Source organism: Rhipicephalus microplus, chromosome 3 (assembly GCF_043290135.1).
Source record: "Rhipicephalus microplus isolate Deutch F79 chromosome 3, USDA_Rmic, whole genome shotgun sequence".
NCBI classification, from domain to species: Eukaryota; Metazoa; Arthropoda; class Arachnida; order Ixodida; family Ixodidae; genus Rhipicephalus; species Rhipicephalus microplus.
This window is the reverse complement of record NC_134702.1, coordinates 159,251,761-159,269,324: the sequence shown is the minus strand read 5'-3', so window position 1 is coordinate 159,269,324 and position 17,564 is coordinate 159,251,761. Positions and strand designations below refer to the sequence as shown.

The following is a 17,564-nucleotide window of genomic DNA, read 5'->3' as shown; positions in this document are numbered from 1 at the left end:
CTGTCACGGCAACATCCCCGTTTCGGCCTCCAGACGCAAGGTTTTCTCACGTCCATCTCGACATCGTCAGTCCCCTTCCGTCATCGCAAGGAGCCTGTTACCTGCTGACATGTGTGGATCGCTTCACCAGATGGCCGGAAGCGTTTCCCATTTCAGACATTACAGCACCAACAGTTGCCAAGGCTTTCACAAACAGCTGGGTGTCACGCTTTGGATGCCCTTCTGTCGTCACAACTGATTGCGGTCGTCATTTTCAATCGGCCCTTTTCACAGCACTTGCCAATATCCTGGGCATTCGACACATCCACACAACTGCCTACCATCCTTCCGCCAATGGCATGGTCGAACGGCTTCATCGACAACTGAAAGCTGCCCTCACCGCTCACCAGGCAAGGGAACGTTGGCTCGACAACCTCCCCTTCGTACTTCTGGGCATCCGATCAGCATTGAAAGTGGATCTCGGCTGCTCATCAGCCGAACTAGTCTATGGCGTTGTCCTGCGTCTTCCAGGAGAATTCTTCGAGCCATCATCACCACCTTCCACTCACGATGCCTCCACGTACATTCAAGAGCTGCGAATCACGTTTCGAGACCTTGCTCCTGTGATTCCTGCCGACCGACACCCCCAGTCTGTCTTCGTCAGTCAGATCTGCATGACTGCAGTCACGTCTTCGTTCGGCGTGACCAAATATGGCCACCACTAACACCAGCCTATGATGGCCCATTCCGCGTACTCCATCGTACACCTAAGACGTTCACGCTGGACATCAATGGCCGTGAAGACGTCGTGGCTGCTGATCGACTGAAACCTGCGTATATCGCCACTCTCGCGGCCGCGGGGTTTCAATCTAAAGTCTGGATGCCAACATCCAAGCATGTCCACTGGGCGACTCCTTTGGCGATTCCTACGGCTCTCGCTCTACGGGGGGGAGCCCTGTAGCGCCTCAATGCGCCGCTCGTGAAGGAAGAAGAAGTTGGCATTTGGGCCGCGCGGCGGGTGCAGCGCGATAATAATAAAAAAATAATCAGTTCGAAAAGTGAACGCTGTCAGGGCTGGATCTTTCCCGTGTTAGCTCCGACAGGTTGCTGTGCCCAGAATCTGACCTTCCTGTGCTGTGTTTCGCGTCCTTTACAAAAGGACGGTGTTTGCTATGTTGACCAGAAGCTTGTAGGCTTTGCATATAATTAGAAGACTAAGTTAAAGCCGAGCTATCAGTGTGCACGAGGAATGCAAGTTCTTTTTTGCAGCCAGGGCAATTAGCCATACAGCACCTAATTTCCAACTCTAGTTGATTGTACGTAACTGCCATGCCTAGCAGTATGAAAATTACATGATGTGTTGGCGATCAATACCACCAAAATATTTGTTTCTTTCTATGGGGCTTACTCTCATTTTAGACCTCGCCATATTGATGTTGGCGTTGATGTCTTGGCATATTCTATGCTACGGATCGTTCTGGACAGGTTACGGGCACGTCCATTATGACGGGGTGCTAAAGTTTGCTTGATTATTTATTGCCTCCAGCAAATGTCACAACAGAGCCACAGTTGTCTGTTGCCATTGTGCTGTCCATGCAAGTGTTGAGCTTATGCTAACTTCCTTATTTAAAGCCGTGGTGCTCACTGAAAAGTGTAAACTATGTATTGCCAGTCAGCATTCTGCTACAGTCAAGTGCAGCGCTCGGTGTGTTTGATATTGCAGTTTGCACAAGCTTTTTGTTCAGGAATGTCCAGCTTTAGCACTTGTGAAACTAAGTTTGGAATACCTTGTCTCATGAATGAGCCATATGCTGCTTTCTGGTAGATGGGGTGACATCCTTTATTTTATAATTCACCGCTCTGCCTTTCTTTTTCTTTAATGTCAGTATACACTTTCGGCATAACTTACAATGATTGCAGTGGCCCCGCCAAGGTGGTCTTGTGGCTAAGGTACTCGGCTGCTGACCCACAGGTTGTAGGATCGAATCCCGGCTGTGGCGGCTGCATTTCGGATGGAGGCGGAAATGGTGTAGGCTCGTGTACTCAGATTTGGGTGCATGTTAAAGAACTACAGGTGGTTGAAATTTTTGGAGCTCTCCACTACGGCGTCTCTCATAATTATATAGTGGTTTTAGGACGTTAAACCCCAGAAATCAATCAATGCAATGACTGCAGTGAGAGGTCTTTCATGAAAGCTGCCTTACCCCTCTCATTGTTGCTTGCAGAGCTATCAAGCCTTGAAAGTGTTGACCACAAGTGGTTGGAACCCCCCACCTGGGCCAAGAAAGCTGCACGGTGAGTTGTTGCACTCAATTTGGGGATGGGGGGTGCAAATCTTTTGTGTAACCAGAAAAAGGGGGCTGGATATTTTATTTAACTCTAAATTCTCTAGGTGCGTGCACACCAAACGCAGCGCATATGAGGGGGCAAGCATATTTTCAAAGTGGAGAAACAGCGAGCGCGCATGGCTATTCAGACAAACCGCATTGCCATCTGCATGTGGGGCTGCGCGGGCAGAGCAATTCACCAATTAGTGTAGACCTGTTTCCATCTTGCGGTAAATACTGGTCGTGCGCGTCTCGAACCCTGATTGGCTGTGGTCAAAGCACATTTCTGCAGGGAGAAAATTGGGCCGGGCACAATCTGAAGTGGCCGTGGATTTTCTATTTAAGTGAATAATGCACATCCGCTTTCCGGATCTACACTCGTTGTGAACATGTATTCACTCTAGGCAAAGCTACTGTTCTACGATGTACTTCCTCATTGGATTGTGCGCAACAGTCTTGCCACCTGATGATTTATGCGTTATTTTCACTTCGTGCAGGGGACCTGATGTATCTGTATGTTGTGACGCTCGAAGACAAGAGGTACCACATCACAGCGTCTACGAGAGGCTTTTATATCAACGAGTAAGTTTGATGCACTATGTCTTTGCACTGTATCGCTGTACTACAACTTTAACATAATCTGCAATTTAACTTTTGTATTCATTATGTAAGTGGTTGCAGATTGCACAGGCTGTTGTAAAAGTACCCACAAACTAACTGGGCTGACTAGAATGTGAACTAGAAGTGTACCTCTACCTTGTACATTCATTCGCTTGTATTTGCACAGTGTAGTAACAGCTATGTGCAGTTTGATCTAGCTATACAGTCGAACCCCGCTACAACGAAACTGAAGGGGTGCAGAAAGAATTTCATTGAAGCAAAAATTTCGTAGTACTGAAATCGAAAACACATAGGTGATCTTAGCTAGCAAAACAAAAGAGCATTTATTCTCATAATTTAAAAAGTGTTCGCTGCTTCCTACTCTTTCCCAGCAGCATCACTCGTGATTCTCACCCATGCATAGCGAGGCCATGGTGAAAAACACACTGAAACAACGCCTACAACCACTTTTGTGAACAAACCAAGCAGTTTGCATTAACACGTTAACACCAGCAGCTCTCCGCTGTCAAAGTGTATCCGACAATGTTGACATGGAGGCTGTTGTGTACGCATATCCCGAAGGAGTACGGCCACTAGCGTGAGTCCGGTCTTAGCGAGCCGCAGGGCACGTGTTAACCGTCGCCGTGGCGAGAACATGTTACTGCTCAAAGTCGCAACACTTTATTGTGGCAACACCAAACGCAGTACAGCCCGTTGCAAAGGTGCGGCGGAAAAGCAAATAGGTTTATCCACACCACGGGCAAAAAAGTACTACACAGGGGGCCATGAGCACATCTTCGCGGTAAAGATAATTCACGGAGACACAGGGACCAAGGCCCGGTTGCTCGAGCGAGGGCAAAGGTGCTCGCGTTGGCTTCGAAGGGAGACGGGTCGGCGTAGCTAGGCTACGCACTAGGACACCGAACCGCCCTTCGGCCGTGCGTATGCAGTGAAGGCAACAAAAGGTGAGCGTTCGCCTCTGGCGCGAGGCGCCGTCACCGAAGTCCGACGAGCCCCGAGCGACGGAAGTCGACAAACGGAAAAGATTGCGTGGCTCACCGTTTGCAGTCCCGGAGAGTATCTATCTCCCGCTCCCGACACAGCGCGCGAAAACCTCTCGGGAAACTCCGCGCGCGGCGCCACAGTCAACATCCGCTACCGGGTGAGGGGGTTAAACGTCACTCCGCTCTCCCAGCGCGGCAGACAGCAAAGGAGGGGAGACATGTCGGGACATGAGAACGGCAGAAAAGGCGGCAAAGCCCGCGCAAAGGCATCGGGCTAGCCTCAATTCCCTCAAGGCAGGGTATCGTAGAGCGGTGACTTTTGCCTTATTCTATGCCATTATCATACACCACGCACGGCTAACTGATCTTCTTAATGCGGACGAACAGCCGCTCTGATTAGTTACCACAATGACCAAGCGCGCACAAAATGATATGCATTGGCATTGAAAAAGGCATCGTTCCGCACAGCTGCATGAAAAAAAACACGAACTGAGCGACAGAGCTTCAGTTTCGTATCGTCTGTCGCTCAAAAGCAAGTCAGTGGCAAAAGCAGGGCTAACGCCCCCTCTAGACAGATGCTTGTGACTTGAGCCGAAAAGCTGGTTCTTGGTCCTCTCCTGTTCTCTCCTCCTCTGCTGCCCAAACAGTGTCAGCATCGAGCGCTCACTGCGGCGGCCGTTTTAAACCTTGCTGCCTCTGAAAATAAAGCAATGTCTACTGCCGTCTAGAAGGCAACACGGTCATGTTTTAGTGATTGCATCACTTCCGAATCGAGTGGAATTAGTAGTGTCGGCTGCGAGCGCTCCTTGCGGAGAAAGTACTGAACTACGAGGAACCCACCGTCCCCATAGAAAAGCGTGCAATGTCGCAGGCATCTTTCTAGAGGGGACGTCGGCAAGGCAGTCTTATTACCATCGCTATCGAGCAATGACGGCGCCCATTCTCGCTGAACAGCGGCAATTTATGGTAGTGCCAGCGTGTGTTTTAGACTTCATTGACATATTTTCACGTTCTGAAAATGCATCAAAATGGTAAAAATTGTGTTTACTGTATACAGTCAACTGCCGATTTTTCGGACATGCCCGAATTCGGACATCTTCGCGGCACCGCTACGAGCCCCATGGAATCAATGTATAAGGAAGTCTGAAATTTTGGACGCTCGAACCCCCCGGAGTCTAATTTTCCGGACTTTTTGACGCGACAAAAGGTCGGAAACCACCACTGACCTCCATTGGAAACCACCACAACTGCGTCACACGCGATTACGATCGCATGAATGAGCGCGACGGTCTACTGTGGTGGTATCTGTTGCTTGGACTCGTTGATCGTTGGTGGAGAAACACACACAGCCTCTGAGATGCCTAACACTGGCCGTGTTTATCGTGCAAGGCTGCTTCGCTGACAATCGAAACTATCCACCCGCAAATTTTTTGGCGCCAATAAAGTTCCTTTCGCTTGTGGGAATTGAGGCTGGCCCGCTGCCTTTGCGCGGGCTTTCCCGCCTTTCTCCAATTCTCATGTCCCGACATGTCTGCCCTCCTTTGCTCTCAGCCGCGCTGGGAAGGGCGGAGTGACGTTTAACTCCCTCACCCGGTAGCGGATGTTGACTGTGGCGCCGCGCGCGGGGGACCCCCGAGAGGTTTTTCGCGCGCTGCGTCGGGAGCGGGGAGTACAGTCCGGGACTTCAAACGGTGAGCCACGCATTGTTTTCCGTCCGTCGAGTCCCGTCGCTCGGGGCTCGTCGGACTTCGCTGACGGCGCCTTGCGCCCGATGCGAACGCTCATCTTTTGTTGCCCCGCTGCGTACTCACGGCCGAAGGGCAGTACGGTGTCCTAGTGCGTGGCCTAGCTACGCCGACCCGTCTCCCTTCGAAGCCAACGCGAGCGCCTTTGCCCTCGCTCGAGCAACCGGGCCTTTGCTCCGGTGTCTCCGTGGATCACTTTTACCGCGGAGACGTGCTCGTGGCATCCCTGTGTAGTACTTTGTGCCCGTGGCGTGGATAAGCCTATTTGCTTTCCCGCCGCGCCTTTTGCAACGGGCTGTACTGCGTTTGGTTGCCACAATAAAGTGTTGCGACTTGAGCAATATCGTGTTTCCCGCCACGGCGACGGTTAACGCGTGCCCTGCGGCTCGCTAAGACCGGACCCACGCTGGTGGCCGTACTCCTTCGGGATACGTGTACACCACACTGGCGCCCAACGCGGTATCAAAAGCTCTAGCTTTTGACTGCTCGTAGCGAGTCAGTTCGCCTGCGCGATTCGGGCTCGTCGCAACATGTCTGCTTCGTGGCATGCCGCGTTGCACAAAGAGGCAACCGCCTCTATCGACGGGCGCCCTTCGGCGCTCGCCTGTGTCGTCACCCCTTTTTGTGGTGAATACACTCCTACGTGGTAGCTGACGCGCTATCTCGTGCCCCCTGTTGTCTGCCGAGAACCTGGATTTCGGTGCGACGGCCGCTCGCGGTGCCTTAGCACATGCAAGCGTCGGGGGCGAAACAGCGGCGGAAAGGGGGAGTCCCCATGAGGACGACCTTGGCTGCTATCCAGGTAAGCGGCGCACTGCGTAGCGGCCGAGCGGGGGAACTTTCCGAAGGCCACCGTGCCGAGAGCGAACCCGCGACGCCGTGCACGCGGCGGTTGCTGCGGTCCTGAGTGGGCGCGACACCAGACTCCCCCATTTTGGGAGAATGGGAATCGCTTTCAGCAGCGAAGAGCTACTGAAGGCTCAGCAAAGTGATCCGTTTCGAGTCTCGGAGGGACGGAGCGCCGTATACGCTGCTTGCTTTGCGGCGGGCGCCGTTTAACCGTCTTGAGAGGCGCGCCGTTACGCTGCTTGTTCTGCGGCGGGCGCGATTAGGGGGCTGATACAGCGTGTGTCGCTGAGTCCCCGGCAGATTCATTTTTGCTGGACCATGACGGGCTCCTGCTGAACTATATAGCCACTGACGACGAGTCCAGCGACCCGTTTAAGGTGGTTATGCCCAAAAGTCTGAGAGCCGCACTGTTGCGATCCTCTCACGACGAATCCATGGCCGGTCACCCGAGTGGCTCGAAAGTTTTTGCAAACTGAGCAATGTTGTGACCTGGCCCGGCACGAAGCGTGGCTTTTATCGCTATTCCGTGCCTGCCACGTCTGACAAACGGTTGAGCCAAGGGTTGGAAAGCCGCCCGGTCTTATGAAGCGATTGTCAGTGAGCGTCCGTGGCGCGTACTAGCTGAAAGATCCCCTTTGGGAAAACTCAGCCGTGCCCAGATCGACCTGAAGCCCTTTGTCACGGTCTGACGAGCTCGCACCAGTGCCCTGCGGCACTTCGCGCAAGCAACGGGCACACCCGGGGCGGCGGACCGCATTCGGACCCCGCACCGGTATAATCTGAGGAAGCGGTCACCTTTGTGATTTCGCGCCGGACGGCGGACTTCTCCGCAACCGAAGGCCCTCAGTTTACTGTCTAGCCTCAGTATAGGTTAGCTTCTTTACGGCCTTTTCTCGTAAAGAAGTGGACCCCGCCCTGTCTGCTGCCAGTGCTTCTTTTTTTTAAGTGTTCATGTGTATTTTATGTTTCTTTTGTCTACTATTAAGTGTTATTTGCATTTTATGTTTTTTGCCACATGTTGAGTGTCGTTTTGCTCTGTTTTTACTTTTTTTCGTGTTTGTTTCGTCTACCGCGAAGGGAGCTGTGTGTGACCTTGGGTGTCGGTGCTTGCCGGGGGAGAGAGACGAAGAACGCTTTGCGCCTACGCTCGCGCAGCCGTCGGCAGTGTGTGTGCGTGCGTGTGTAAGTGCGTGACGCTTCGGTGCGAGCCCGCGAAGAGTGCGTCATGGCTGCCCCTCCATCGGCGCGGACACTGGAGGTGCTGGGGGGGCATTGACCCACTGACGTCAGACCATCTGGCTGTGCTCTGCTCTATGCCGTCGTCGAAGAAGCCCTGCTGCCTTTTCCACCATGGCTCCTGCGCGAGGCCAGCTGAAAGCAGCTATATGCTGCCGGCCAACGCCAGAACGCCCCGCAGCCAATTTTGGTTCGGCCTCCCTGACCACCGGAGAGGCCCGGCTTCCCGCAACATCCAGCTCCGTCATCGAGCCAGATATGCGGGGCCTCCGAACAACCGAAGCGGCTTTCATCGGACTCGCGGCTGATCAAGAGCAGCAACGAGCCATCAGTGAGCCCTCCCGTACCTCTGACCTCGCACTCGGGCATCGCACCCAGCGGACACTGTCACGCTTTTTCCGCCCCTCCGCGCAGTGGACGCTATCCCCCTTCAGCACCAACACGAACACTAGTCCCACTTTTCTGTGCTCCCTTCCGCAGTTATTTGTATAGCGTCATGTGTTTATTTTGTTAGTTATGTTTTGTTTCTCCTTTGTAATCATTTTTTTAGCAGCAGTAGCAGGGCTGGACTGAGGTTAGCCTGTCGCTCATAGCAGTGTCATTTTAACTGCATGGGTGACGTCCGGCTGCCTTTTGCAGACCGGTAAAGGGCAAATTTAGGAGAGGGGGATGTGGGAATTGAGGCTGGCCCGCTGCCTTTGCGCGGGCTTTCCCGCCTTTCTCCAATTCTCATGTCCCGACATGTCTGCCCTCCTTTGCTGTCAGCCGCGCTGGGAAGGGCGGAGTGACGTTTAACTCCCTCACCCGGTAGCGGATGTTGACTGTGGCGCCGCGCGCGGGGTCCCCCGAGAGGTTTTTCTCGCGCTGCGTCGGGAGCGGTGAGTACAGTCCGGGACTTCAAACGGTGAGCCACGCATTCTTTTCCGTCCGTCGAGTCCCGTCGCTCGGGGCTCGTCGGACTTCGCTGACGGCGCCTCGCGCCCGATGCGAACGCTCATCTTTTGTTGCCCCGCTGCGTACTCACGGCCGAAGGGCAGTACGGTGTCCTAGTGCGTGGCCTAGCTACGCCGACCCGTCTCCCTTCGAAGCCAACGCGAGCGCCTTTGCCCTCGCTCGAGCAACCGGGCCCCTTTGTCCCGGTGTCTCCGTGGATTACCTTTACCGCGGAGACGTGCTCGTGGCACCCTGTGTAGTACTTTGTGCCCGTGGCGTGGATAAGCCTACTTGCTTTCCCGCCGCGCCTTTTGCAACGGGCTGTACTGCGTTTGGTGTTGCCACAATAAAGTGTTGCGACTTGAGCAGTATCGTGTTTCCCGCCACGGCGAAGGTTAACGCGTGCCCTGCGGCTCGCTAAGACCGGACCCACGCTGGTGGCCGTACTCCTTCGGGATACGTGTACACTACACGACGCCGGCCTCGTCCGTGCCACCCACGGCGCTCCCCGACGAAGACTTGGCTGCTCTCTGCCGAGAGAGAATGCGGAAGAACCCGGGCTTCGCGGCCCTCGTTGGCCCAGGGATTGGGATTCCGTCGACTGACGCATCTGCGCCGGGCGGTAACAGCGACACCGGCTCAGACTTTCTTGTCACTTTTGATGACGACTTTATTTGACTTTGAGTGTGTGTGCGTGCGTGTGTAAGTGCGTGACGCTTCGGTGCGAGCCCGCGAAGAGTGCGTCATGGCTGCCCCTCCATCGGCGCGGACACTGGAGGTGCTGGGGGGGCATTGACCCACTGACGTCAGACCATCTGGCTGTGCTCTGCTCTATGCCGTCGTCGAAGAAGCCCTGCTGCCTTTTCCACCATGGCTCCTGCACGAGGCCAGCTGAAAGCAGCTATATGCTGCCGGCCAACGCCAGAACGCCTCGCAGCCAATTTTGGTTCGGCCTCCCTGACCACCGGAGAGGCCCGGCTTCCCGCAACGTCCAGCTCCGTCATCGAGCCAGATATGCGGGGCCTCCGAACTACCGATGCGGCTTTCGTCGGACTCGCGGCTTATCAAGAGCAGCAACAAGCCATCAGTGAGCCCCCTCCCGTACCTCTGACCTCGCACTCGGGCATCGCACTCAGCGGACACTGTCACGCCCTTTTCCGCCCCTCCGCGCAGTGGACGCTATCCCCCTTCAGCACCACGAACACTTGTGCCACGTTTCTGTGCTCCCTTTCGCAGTTATTTGTATAGTGTCGTGTGTTTATTTTGTTATTTATGTTTTTGTTTCTCCTTTGTATTCATTTTTTTAGCAGCAGTAGCAGGGCTGGACTGAGGTTAGCTGTCGCTCATAGCAGTGTCATTTTAACTGCATGGGTGACGTCCGGCTGCCTTTTGCAGACGGGTAAGGGCAAATTTAGGAGAGGGGGATGTGGGAATTGAGGCTGGCCCGCTGCCTTTGCGCGGGCTTTCCCGCCTTTCTCCAATTCTCATGTCCCGACATGTCTGCCCTCCTTTGCTCTCAGCCGCGCTGGGAAGGGCGGAGTGACGTTTAACTCCCTCACCCGGTAGCGGATGTTGACTGTGGCGCCGCGCGCGGGGGACCCCCGAGAGGTTTTTCGCGCGCTGCGTCGGGAGCGGGGAGTACAGTCCGGGACTTCAAACGGTGAGCCACGCATTGTTTTCCGTCCGTCGAGTCCCGTCGCTCGGGGCTCGTCGGACTTCGCTGACGGCGCCTTGCGCCCGATGCGAACGCTCATCTTTTGTTGCCCCGCTGCGTACTCACGGCCGAAGGGCAGTACGGTGTCCTAGTGCGTGGCCTAGCTACGCCGACCCGTCTCCCTTCGAAGCCAACGCGAGCGCCTTTGCCCTCGCTCGAGCAACCGGGCCTTTGCTCCGGTGTCTCCGTGGATCACTTTTACCGCGGAGACGTGCTCGTGGCATCCCTGTGTAGTACTTTGTGCCCGTGGCGTGGATAAGCCTATTTGCTTTCCCGCCGCGCCTTTTGCAACGGGCTGTACTGCGTTTGGTTGCCACAATAAAGTGTTGCGACTTGAGCAATATCGTGTTTCCCGCCACGGCGACGGTTAACGCGTGCCCTGCGGCTCGCTAAGACCGGACCCACGCTGGTGGCCGTACTCCTTCGGGATACGTGTACACCACACGCTTTAGCACTTGTGCTCGTGCGTGCCACTGTGGCTTCCCGCGCAGGGTTTTTGCGAAGCGTTTCACCACTTCGAACTAGAACTAACTGTCACACACCGATTTGGTCTAGCCACGCTGGCTATCTTGAATGTTTACCAGCGCTACCTTCGGAGTACCCAAGGCACCGTCGCGCCGTTTTGTTTACGCAGCCCACATGACGTTTGGCTAGCCTAGTGCGTAGTTGTGCAATTGTGTGAAGTGTGCTCTGCAACGCTAAGCCTAGGGGCTTTGACGCTCGTCAGCAAACTCCTTTCTTCACATCATGAGGATTTCGCTTGCCTGCGATGGCCCCCACTCCGCCTTCGTCGTCATCGTCGATGGCATCGAAACGCGGAAAACAGTACCGTCAGTTAACGATGCAGAAGAAAGCCGCCACTATTAGGTTACTGAAGAGTGGCCAATCGCAGGCTGACGTGAGCAAGGAGTTCGGCTTTTCCTGACTTGTGCCCTCTCATGGACGATATTATCAACGACCTCAACTCTGCTGGTGCTTCCATGCCCACGGAAATAACTTTTGAGCGGTTCGTCGACACTGACAATGAGCTCGACCTCTGCGCAGAGCTAACCGACGACGAAATAGTCAGTCAGGTTATGGCGGTTCAGACGACTCCGATGTCGAAAATGAGGAACCAACGCCTGCACCACCTACAAACGCCGAATTGATGCGAGCATTGATGATGCTGTCATTGGTGTACAGTGATGACATGACCCTTGCTCAGATCGAGGCAAATGTGATCACATGCAAGCGGAACGCCGTTCAAACAAGGATCAACAAGTTTTTCAAGCCGCTACAGCTCTAACACCAGCTGCCCTGACGGCACCCGCTGTCGGCTGCATGCATTTTTTTTAACGGCTCTTTTCAGAGCCACCCCACTGATGCTTTTGCAGAGTTCCGGAAGTTTGTTACTTCGACCTTGACCCTCTTGATCCGAGAAATATCAATGAAATGGTGCGTTTTTTGCTTGCATTTAAAAATATTAGCAAAATGGTGCTTTTTTTTTGCTTGCACTGAAAATTATCAGTAAAATAATGTGTTTTTTTGCTTGCATTCATTTCTTCGAACTGCCCGAATTTTCGGACGGTTTTTCGCTCCCTAGAGGGTCCGAAAAATCGGCAGTTGACTGTAGCAATAAATATCCGAGAACATCGTGAAATTTTTGTTGAAGCGGGACAGCAGAAGAAAAAGTGTTCGTTGTGGCGACAATATTTATGCATTGACTCCTATAGACAGCTGGCGGGGAACCGTGAAATTTTCGTTGTAGCAAAAATTTTATTGATGCGGCGTTTGTTGTAGCGGGGTTCTACTGTATACAAACCACCTCAGCCAGAAAGAATTCGTTATATGGAACTATCTGTACACTCCAACTTGAGAGCAGTTTTGCAATAGATTACTTTTCCTGCAATTATTCACTGGTGAACTTGGTTACTGCTTTTGTTGGCACACACAAAAATATACCTACCTGGTAGAAACTCCTACATATATTCAGACATGGGTAGGCCTTGCTGCTTGTTTTCCTGCATTGCTTGCTTTATTGCAGTCTCCATCTCCTTCCCTTTCTTAGTTTGCCTTATGGCGTTAGAGTAGGTGTCACGAGATTGTGCAGGTCTGGTGGGATATCAAGATAGTCTATGCAGTAGATGTTGTTATATGCAGTATGATTGTCTCTCATAATCATATGGTGGTTTTTGGACGTTAAATTCCACATATCAATCAATTATGTGCAGTATGATTTTAAATCACTCTGTATTGACAGCATAACGAATGTACATCGCCTTGTGCTTGAATATTTTTGAATCCTTATAAGAGAACTCTTGGGCAACTTAATTTCTTTCACTCACATTATGGTTAGCAAGTCAATGTCTCTATTGTAGTACTACATCCGTTCTCTGCTGAGCGTCTCATTTGTTGCTGAAACTTGACACACCATGTTACTAACTTGTTTTTGCAGGTCCACAGAGGAAGAATTCAACCCACGGCCCTGTTCACCGAAGCATGTTTATCACTCCCTCGTCGACCTGCTGAGTCAGGTAAGCAACTAGTTGGAAGGTTCAGCCCCTCCTTGTTCAAGCAACTCGAAAATTGTGCACAAAGATGGGTCAATCTAGCTCCTATACTATCGGCGTAAACTACTTATAAACTGCATCGTCAAAATATATCTTTGTAAATATATCATCACTTACAATAGCCAGTTGTCAAAACTGGCATGTTAGCATGCGTATCGGACTATCGTAGCATGTGAACTACCGTATTTACACGATTGTAAGACGACTCGAATGTAAGACGACCCCCCCAAAATCGCATCTCAAAAAAAAAAAAAAGAATGCGCGCATTTTACACAAGGGAAATTTATTCACATGGTTGCGGAGGATTATTCATCGTCGCTGGAGTCGTCCTCGCTGGTGCTGCTACCGTCATTGCTGCTGCAGTCCCACTGCACGTCGTCGTCAAGTGTGCACTTCGCGAACGACCGCACCACGGCATCGCGTGGGACGGCCGTCCATGCGGAGAGGACCCATCCGCACACAGTAGCCAGGGAGGCTGTCCTCACACGCCCGCTTGGCGTAAGTTCGCGGCTTCCTGACGAGCGCCGAGTGCCGAGTGTTCGAGCGCCGAGTGTTCTTCGAGCCTACGGTACTCATGTCAGACAGAAGTGACTCGAGAGAGCCGGTCGTGGACACAAGCGACAGGAGCAGTGCACGCGGCGACGCGCCCGCTTAGAAAATTGTATCACAAAGCGGAGCTCTTCCGTCAACTACCAATACCCCCCTACGGCGGCTCTTCCATCGATTACCGGTGCTCCCTCAAGAGCCGTGCGCTCGTCATAAAGGCACTCGTAATGCGCGCAGTAGATGCTAAAAAAAGAAAAGCTTTTGTATAAGCACGCGGAAAACTATGTTCTTTGGGTTGAGCGGAAAACTATTCGAGATGACAATATATGGTTCGATTTCGATTCTAAGACGACCCCCCAACATTGGATTGTCAAATTTGAAAAAAAGGGTCGTCTTACAATCGTGTAAATACGGTATGTGGTAGTGGGCTGACATTCGTCTATGTTATTGATACAAAGAGGTTCAGATCTGGGCGACTTGCTGAGAACCACCACTTCTTGCACTTTGCAGGTGAGCAGCTCCTTCAAGCGCAATTTCGCGCTCATCCAAAAGAAGCGGACCCAGCGGCACCCCTTCGAGCGAGTAGCCACACCGTATCAGGTCTACTCGTGGCTCGCGCCCACGTCCGAGCACAATGTTGACTCCATTCGTGCGGAGGATGGTGAGTCTACAGGTCTTGTTCTTTGGCTAATGTACAGTCAAACCTCAATATATCGAACACGGATATATCGAATTATTGCCTATATAGAACGGTTCCTATATCTTGCGGGAAATCGCATGCATTATTGATTTTTTATTTCGAACAAAGTTTGACATATAATGGATATATCGAACTCAGCCACCCCAAACCGCCTGCGCTCCATTGACAGGCGACAAGCTTTCCCGCAACTCTCGAAAGTAGCGGTAGAGCGGCGGGCGTTTACGAATGCTGCATACATCGATGGCGCCGAGAGCACCACTTTAACGTAGCGGCGTACGCGCGCCACAGCCTTGCAGCTTGCAGTCGTTGCAGTCTCTATGGTGTCAACGGCACACTGCGCACTTGTTGCAAGCTCCTCCCCCGTAGAATCGACAGGCATCGGTCGTTGTGCTCGCAGTGTTCGTGCGTTCGGAGTTAGGCCTGTCGCACGCTGTGGTGCGCGACAGGCCTAACTCCGAACAGCGGAGCTCACGGATGTGGAGATTGTCACCGAAGCTACTGCTGAGCAGCCAAATGAAGACTGTACCGAGGTGGATCCCGCAAGCGCTGATGGTGCCCCGCTCCCGACATCAGCTGAGGTCGTAGCTGCCTTGGCCCTTGTGCGCCGCAGTGTGTGCGCCGCAGCGGCGGCGCGATTTAAGGTACCGGCCTATCACTTATGGATCGCCTGGACTATGTTGAGGACGCAGTCGTCAAACACGTCATGGCCAACAAAAAGCAGGCTACTCTTTTTCAATATTTTAAACCAACACAATAAATACTATGTTTGAATCTTCAAGTGAGTATTTACTGCACCACGCTTGAACGGTTTGTTGGTTGTTTTCAGCAAGCTGTTGATGCATTTTTTTCGTGATTTTTTTATATCAAATTCTGGATATATCGAACTATTTTGTGATCGCCGCGCCGTTCGATATATCGAGGTTCGACTGTACATTGCTTGCATGCCACATTTTAGGAAGTCCCGTATTTTCTCACTCCCAACATCAATTTTACATTACATGCAAAGGTAGTGTCGGAAGTGGAGTAAAGGTGCCTATGGCCTGAAAAGTTTGGGCTGTCTCGAGCTTCACACGTGCGAGAATCGTTGTGTGCTAGTAGTGTTATGGCATTGTGCAGTAGCTAAGCACACAACGACACATGTGTTCATTTGCCAGCCATGGTGGTGACATTTCAGTGGGCAAACTCTTATGCTTAGTCAGATGACAAAACACCAGCGTCAGTTGTTGAGGCTATTACAAAATGGCTCACACAGCCCGAGAGCAGAAACTTTTTTTTGTGTTTAACCTTATTCACTTTGCAGTTCATGCTAATAATGCTCATGAAATTACCTACGCATGTTTCTCTTTCCCTCAGCATTCTCGTTCAAACTGGGCTACGAGGAGCACATCCCTGGGCAGACCCGCGACTGGAACGACGAGCTGCAAACGACCCGCGAGCTACCTCGCAAGACCCTGCCCGAGCGGCTCCTCCGCGAGCGCGCTGTCTTCAAGGTGCACAGTGACTTTGTGGCTGCTGCCACACGAGGAGCTGTCGCTGTGGTTGACGGCAACGTCATGGCCATCAATCCTGGGGAAGAGACTAAGTGAGTGTGCTGGGCACTTAGTGTGCAGAATCTTGGTTTTTCACAATAATACGTAGAGTGATATCTGGCACCATCGTCTATCCAAACTTTTTAAGGGGGCCCATTATCCACATTAGGGATAATAACATACTCAAACCTTGTATAAAGACATTGCATGTTACACAAAAATAAGTTGATGCGAGTCGCGATGATACGAAATTTTAAGGTTGCTTCGGATGGACTGCATTATATGAAATATGCTGCGATTTAGTGATATACAAACAGTTTCCCCAGCAACTGCGAATAGTACGAACGCGAGATTAACCCCTGCACGCGAGCGGTGCAATGCGGCTCGTGTGTGGGAGGAAGGCCCGTTCACACTTGGCCTCGAAGGGAGCGAATGCGGCAAAACTCGCCGGAATTTCTCTCACTTCGCAGCCAGAAAAATGGTCTGAAAACGATGCCGCGAGGCCGACGCGAAAAAAATCTGTGTGAGACCAATTTTGCCGCCACACGATAGTGGATAACCTTACTGCTACGGCTTTTGCTACACCGGCTGCGCTAGCTCTCAAATCACATGATGTAAGCAACCAACCGTACATTTAAGATGGCGGCCAAGGCCGCCATCTTAAATCACTGTGCATCACTACTAAGCTCACTGCCTTGAAAAAGACGTGTTCATCGAAAGCTTGGTTTGGATTACGATCGCTGCGAAGTGCAGCAGCGGCGAGTCGGCATGCCCTAACATGTCTCTCTTTCGCACTGCTAGTTGAATCCATCGCCGCCACTGCAGGTGCGTCTGCTCATGTCGTTTCTTCTGACGTATCTCCCGAAACATTTGTAAAGGTGTAAACTGTTTCTTTTCAGTGCTTTACAGGAATAACTGGATTTTGGTATGGATTTTAATGCTCAGGAATCAATTCTAAAGCAGCGAGCGATGGCAACAGTGGCACATATACAAAGGGCAGAACGAATGTGGACATTTTCGACGGGTACAGACATGGTTTTGTGGCTACTCTGGCATTTTCGCTTGAATTCTAGGGTGTGAATTCTCTTAGACTAATTTTTTTCGTATCTGCTTTGTGGCGCGTTTTCCTGGCCACTTAAGTGTCAAAGTGAGTGAATATTTAATAAGTTGCCGCTTTCACTCTCTCTGATGCGAAGTGTGAAAGCGCCTTATAATGCCAGCAGCATGAGTGAGGAAACCACGGTACTTTATTGAAAGGCAGTGAAAGCAGGGAAGTTCAAAAGAACATCATGGACTTTTTTTCAGCAACGAGTAGTTGACCCCAATAAGGTTCTTGTTCACCTTCATGATATGCTTTAACTTGTTTTTGGTTTATGCGAATTCAGGATGATATATTTTGCGGGCTCTATTAGAACTCATATGATCGAGATTCTACTGTATCCGAAAATTCATTACAAAGGTACCTTCCTAACTCTGTATACAGTCGAGCCCACATATAACGGCCCCACTTAAAACGAACTTTTGCTTCAAACGAACAATATCCGCGTGACCGTGAAAATATACATTAGATCAATGGCACAAAACCGCACTTACAACGAACGTCTCCGAGCGCCGCTGATCAGTTACAGCGAACGGAGTCAGCGGTCTGCCGACTTCCCGGGAAACCGATTTCGACCACCGATCAGGCATCGGCGAGGTGCCCATACATTCTTATTGTTAAACTCCGACCCTGCCTCCGCGCCCCTCTAGTTGCCGCTTTCCCCGACCGCTTTTCCTTATGCACCCCTCCGTCCTTTGTCCCTCTGCTACTCTGAGCACCCCGCATCGCCAGACGAGGCCCGTGTTTTCACACA

At 52.0% G+C, this 17,564-nt stretch overlaps 1 protein-coding gene across 1 annotated transcript in view; it reads left to right on the top strand.

The window, feature by feature from the left end:
* The window catches only part of LOC142803980 (clustered mitochondria protein homolog), a 133,057-nt gene that overhangs the window by 37,922 nt on the left and 77,571 nt on the right, over nt 1–17,564 (top strand). Inside the window, exons 6-10 of the mRNA XM_075890379.1 lie at nt 2,205–2,274; nt 2,804–2,888; nt 12,822–12,900; nt 13,993–14,143; nt 15,536–15,764. Of these exons, the coding sequence (XP_075746494.1) occupies nt 2,205–2,274; nt 2,804–2,888; nt 12,822–12,900; nt 13,993–14,143; nt 15,536–15,764 (614 nt within the window). The remainder of the gene's footprint in view (nt 1–2,204; nt 2,275–2,803; nt 2,889–12,821; nt 12,901–13,992; nt 14,144–15,535; nt 15,765–17,564) is intronic.